Here is a 6,097-nt window from a genome sequence, read left to right as displayed (position 1 = left end):
GCACACATTACAGACCTTCTGATAACCTCAGGTAGGTTAGCGGAAGCTGTGAGAGGCAGAGACCCCAACAGAGTATGGCAATAGATGACCCCTTGGTGAACCCATATTTTTGTTCTCAACTTCCCTGTTTGAACCTAGAGCTACAGAATTTGTCATGAGGAGGATGTACACTGTTGTGTTTCAGGTCTACCAAGGAGGGAAGATTGCTAATGGATGGTTTCTTCCAGCATATCTTTTGTTGCTGGCATCACCTGACCTGCTTGTTGTCTGTTTGCCCCAACAGAATCTCTACCAGAACAGGTTTTTGGGCCTGGCCGCCATGGCATCTCCATCCAGGAACTCACAGAGCCGGCGCCGGTGCAAGGAGCCACTCCGTTATAGCTATAATCCTGACCAGTTCAACAACGTGGACATCAGAAATGGCCCTCATGACCCTGTGACCATCCCTCGTTCCACCAGTGATACTGACCTAGTCACCTCAGACAGCCGCTCCACACTCATGGTCAGCAGCTCCTACTATTCCATAGGCCACTCACAAGATCTGGTGATACACTGGGACATAAAGGAGGAAGTGGATGCTGGAGACTGGATCGGCATGTACCTCATCGGTAAGTAGAGTGTTATTTCTCAGCCTCGCCTGACTTACACAGACTAGCTAAATGTGTTTCACAGAAATATTGTCCTATGGGTGTGGTTTAGGACTTCAACAAGTATATTATTCATATTTCACTTTTACATATTGTATTAGTCAGGGTTTTCCAGAGAAACAGAGCTTATAAGTTATTTAGAGAGAAATTTATTTTAAGAAATTGACTCATGCAATTATGGGGGCTAGAAAGTCCCTAGTTCATGGAACAGTTGACAGGTAGAAACTCCGACAGGAAATCTAAGTTACAGCCTTGAGGCAGAAACCTCCCTGGAAAACCTGAATTTTTTTTCTTAAGGCTTTCAACTGTTTGCTTGAAGCCCACTCACATTGTGAAAGGTTATTGACTTAAGGACAATTTCAAATGATAATCATATGGACACACCTTTGTAGCAACATCTAGACTAATAATTTGAGCAAATAATTGGCACTATAGCCTAGCCACATAAAATTAACTGTTACATATGCTTTAATATTTTAATTAATTTAACTTGAATGCACAATCAGATCTGACCCCTCTCCATGTATAACCCTGCTTTTTTTGTTGTTGTTGTTACTTTCATTGTGGTTAAAACATACACAACAAGACATTCACCAACATAACAACTTCTACAGTTACAACTCAAGGACATTGATAACATTTTTCATGTTGTGTCACCATTGTTGCTACCCTTTTCCAAAATATTCTACCACCATTAGCAAAAACTCAATGCCCTGCAAACAAAAGCTTCCCCTTTTCCTTTCCCTCCTACCCCTGGTAACCACTAATAATCTTTGGGGTGTGTGTGTATATGTGTGTATGTGTGTGTGTGTGTGTGTGTATATATATATTTTTTTTTTTTTTTTAAACCCATCTAGGAATCTCCACCAACCCCCATCCCTGGTAACCAACAGAGAACATTTCCTGCCATGTGATAATCCTTTCTTTGACTTTTACAATAGTGGGTTAATACAATATTTGTCCTTCTGTGATTGATTTGTTTCACTAAGCACTATGTCCTCCAAGTTCATCCATGTTATGCAGTGTTTTGCAGATTCTACATTATTCTTTACTATTCATAGTATTCTATTGTCTATTCTGTATACATACCACAGTTTGTTTTTCCATTCCTCAGTTGATGGGCACTTAGGTTTTTCCATCTCTTCACTATTGGGCAATCTACTTCCATAGTGATACTGCATCAGAAACCCAAGGAGGGGTTGCTATGAGTTGGATCCAACTCCACGGCAGTAAGTTTGGGTTTTTTGATTTTCACTGTTCTGGATAGTGCTACGATGAACATATATGTACATGTATCTCTATTTGTGTCTTGCCTCTCACTTCCTCAGGATAATATACCTAGTAATGGGATTGCTGAATCAAATGACATTTCTATTTGCAATTTTTTAAGGAATTGCCATACCAATTTCCACAGTCATTGTATCACTCAACAGTCCCTTCAGCAATGTGTGAGAGTCTCAATTTTGCTACATCTTTGCCAGCATTTGTATTTTCTGTCTTATTGAATTTTGTTATTAATACTGGGTTGAGATGGTATTTCATGGCTGTTTTAATTCACAGCTAACTAATGGCTAATGATCGTGAACATTTATTCATGTGTTTGTTGGCTGCCTGAATATCTTCTTTGGTGAAGTGTCTGTTCATGTCTTCTGCCCATTTTTTAATTGGATTATTTGTCTTTTTTGATGTTGAGTTGTTGGAGTTTTCTATAAATTTTAGAGATAACTTCTTTGCCCCATATGTCATTGCCAAACATTTTTTCCCATTCTGTAGGTTGTCTTTTTACTCTTTTGGAGAAGTCTTTTGATGCACATAAGAAGTAAATCTTTAGAAGGTCCCAATCATCTAATTTATCTTCTATTTGTGCCTTTTGGGTTATGCTTGATGGTCTATTTATGCCATAAATTAGAGCCACTAGGTTTACCCATATTTTTTGTTTGATGTACTTTATAGTTTTAGGTTTCACATTTGATCCATCTAGAGTTACTTTTTGTGTATAATGTGAGGTATGGGTCTTGTTTCATTTTTCTGCAAATGGATATTGAGTTTTGCCAGCACCATTTGTGAAAGAGACTATCTCTTCCTCATTTAATGGACTTTGGCCCTTTGTCAAACATCAGCTGACCAAATGTCAATGGATCTATTTCTGGGTTCTCAATTCTGTTCCACTGGTTTATGTACCAATACTGGGCTGTTTTGACAACTATAGCAGTATAGTAGGTTTTGAGATCTGGGAGAGTGAAATGTCCTACTTTGTTCTTCTTCTTCAATAGTGCTTTGCTTATCCAAGATCTCTTTCCTTTCCATATAAAATTAGTAATTGGTTTTTCCATGTCTTTGAAGAATGTTAATGGAATCTGGATCAGCATTGCATTGAATATATAGATTGCCTTGGGTAGTATTGACATTTTCACAATGTGCAATCTTCCTATCCATGAGCATGGTATGTTCTTCCATTTATGTAGAACTCTTAGAGTTTCTTGAAGTAGTGTTTTGTAGTTTTGTTTGTATAGTTTTTTGTGTTCCTGGTAAGATTTATTTTCAAGTATCTTATCTTTTTGGTAGATATTGTAAATGGTATTGATTTCCTTATTTCCTTTTTGGAAATCTCTTTACTGGTGTAGGGGAATCCAACTGATTTTTTGATGTTAAACTTGTGTCCTGCCACTATGCTAAATCTTTCAATAAGTTCCAGTAGTTTTCTTGCTGAGTCTTTTGGGTTTTCTATGTATAGGATCATATCATCTGAAATAGAGATAGTTTTACTTCTTCCAATTTGGATGCCTTTGATTCCCTTTTCTTGCCATATTTCCCTGGCTAGGCCTTCCAATATGATGTTGAATAGAATTGGAGATAGAAGGCATCCTTGTCTGATTCCTGTTTGCAGGGGGAATGGTTTCAGTCTTTCTCCATTGAGAATAATGTTGGCTATTAGTTTTACATATATACCCTTTATTATGTTGAGAAATTTCCCTTCTATTCCTATTTTTCTGAGAGTTTTGATAAGGAATGGATGTTGGATTTTATCAAATAACTTTTGTGCATCAATTGAAATGATCATGTGATTCTTTTATTTTCTTTTACTAATGTGATGGATTACATTGATTAGTTCTCTAATGCAGAACCATCCTTGCATACCTAGTATGAATCCCACCTGATTATGATGTATTATGTTTTTGATATGTTGTTGGAGTCTATTGACTAGGATTTTACTGAAGATATTTGCATCTATATTTACGAGGGATATTGGTCTGTAGTTTTCCTTTCTAGTGTTTTCTTTACCTGTTTTGGTATCAGGGTTATGCTTGCTTCAAAAAATGAATTTGAGAGGATTTTATCCTTTTCTATGTCCTGGAATAGTTTGAGTAGGATTGGTGTCAGCTCTTCTCTGAATGACTGGTAGAATTCTCCAGTGACACCATTGAATCCAAGATTTTTTGTTGTTGTTGTTGGTAATTTTTTTTTTTATAACCTGTTCAGTTTATTCGTTTGTTATGGGTCTGTTCAAATTTTCTACCTCAGTCTATGTTAGTTTAGGTAAGTAGTATGTTTCTAGAAATCTGTCCATCTTATCTAGATTTTCAAATTCATTGGAGTACAGTTCTTCATTTAAAAAAAAAAAAAAAAAAACAACTCACTGCCATCAAGTCATTTTTCAACTTATAGCAACACCTCCTTGGGTTTCTGAGGCAGTACGTCTATAGAAGTAAATTGCCCAATTTTCCTTCCAAGAAGTAGCTGGTGGGTTTGAACCACCAGCCATCTAGTTAGCAGTCAAATGCCTTAAGCACAGAGCTCTATCAGTTCTGTTATGACATCATCCCTTTCATTCTTATTCATGTGCTTTGCATCATTTCCTTCATTAAATTTGCCAGTGGTTTGTTAACGTTATTAATCTTTTCAAAGAACCAACATCTAGTCTTGTTGATTTTTCCTATTATCTTTCTATTTTCTGTTTCATTTATTTCTTCTTGAGTCTTTATTATTTTCTTTCTTCTGGTGATGGTAGGCTTTTTTTTTTTTTTTAATATTTTTTGCTGCTGCTCTTTTACTAATTGTTCAAGATGTTGGGTTAAGATGTTGATTTTGGCTCTTTCTTCTTTTTTGTTATGTGCATCTATTACTATAAATTCCCTCTGATAATTGCTTTTGCTGTGTCCCAAAGATTTTGGAATATTGTGTTTTCATTCTCATTTGATTCAAGGAATTTTTTTATTTAATATTTTTTCTTCTATTACCCAGTCGTTTTTGAGGAGCATGTTATTCAGTTTCCATGTGTTTTCTCTTTTTCTATGAGTCTTCCTAGTGTTGATTTCTAATTTTATATCATTGTGATATGAGAAGATGCTTTGCAGTATTTCAATGTTTTTAATTTTATTGAGGTTTTCTTTGTAACCTGACATGTGTTCTGTCCTGGATAATGTTCCATTTGTGCTGGGAAAAAATGTATATCGTGGTGTTGGTGGGTGAAGTGCTCTATACATGTCTATAAGGTCAAGTTGTTTGATCATATTTAGTTCTTCTGCATCTTTGTTCAGTTTCGTTCCAGTTGTTCTATCTCTTATTAAAATGGTGTATTAAAGTCTCACACTATTACTGTAGAGTCATCTATGTATTTGTCTTTTCAAGTCTGTTAAAGTCCACTTTATGGATTTTGGGGCTTTTCATTGTGTGTGTAGGTATTTATTATGATCATTTCCTCTTGTTCAAGTGATCCTTCAATCATTATATAAGGAGCTCCAATGACGTGATGCCTAAGGCATTTGACTGCTAACCAGAAGGTTGGCAGTTCAAACCCACGAGCTTTTCTACAGAAGGAAGATGGGGCAACCTACTTCTGTAAAGATTTACCACCTCAGAAACCCAAAGGGGGTCACTATGAGTCAGAATCGACTTGATGACAGTGAAGTTTTTTTTTTTTGTTTGTTTGTTTGTTTTTTAATGTCCTTCTTGTCTCTTATGGTCATTTTTTATCTTCAAGTCTATTTTATCAGAAATTAATATTGCCACTCCTGCTCTTTTTGGTTGACATTTGCTTAATATATCCTATTCCAACCTTTGATTTTCAGTCTATTTTTGTCTTTGTGTCTAAGGTGAGTCTTTTGTAGACAGCTTATTGATGGGTTATATTTTCTTATCCAGTCTCTTAAGTGGTGCATTTAATTCATTTACATTCAGTATAATTATTGACAAGTATGAATTTATTGATGTCATTTTGTTACATATATATATATAGAGAGAGTGTGTATGTGGTGGTGCTGATTTCTTTGTTCCATATAATTTTCTGTGCTGAGCTCATTCTGTTTATGGATCATGTTATCATCTCCTTCATGGCTATTGATTTAGTATTTGCTAAATATTTGTGCCTGTCCTATTTTTATTTTGATGTGAAGGTTTATTGTTTTTCTTTGAGGTCATTCTGTGATTTATTATTTTCTTCCCAATTTTAG

General features: G+C 35.6%; 1 protein-coding gene across 1 annotated transcript in view; it reads left to right on the top strand.

Moving 5' to 3' along the window:
- Nucleotides 1–289: 289 nt before the first annotated feature.
- HECW1 (HECT, C2 and WW domain containing E3 ubiquitin protein ligase 1) overlaps nt 290–6,097 on the top strand; it is a 438,073-nt gene continuing 432,265 nt past the window's right edge. Inside the window, exon 1 of the mRNA XM_007941232.2 lies at nt 290–608. Coding sequence (XP_007939423.2) covers nt 320–608 — 289 coding nt within the window. The 5' untranslated portion in view covers nt 290–319. The remainder of the gene's footprint in view (nt 609–6,097) is intronic.

The sequence above is a fragment of the Orycteropus afer genome, unplaced genomic scaffold, assembly GCF_000298275.1.
Source record: "Orycteropus afer afer isolate SDZICR_OR568_19922 unplaced genomic scaffold, OryAfe1.0 scaffold00077, whole genome shotgun sequence".
NCBI lineage: Eukaryota > Metazoa > Chordata > Mammalia > Tubulidentata > Orycteropodidae > Orycteropus > Orycteropus afer.
The sequence above is the reverse complement of the archived record's forward strand: the minus strand, read 5'-3'. Positions and strand labels throughout refer to the sequence as shown.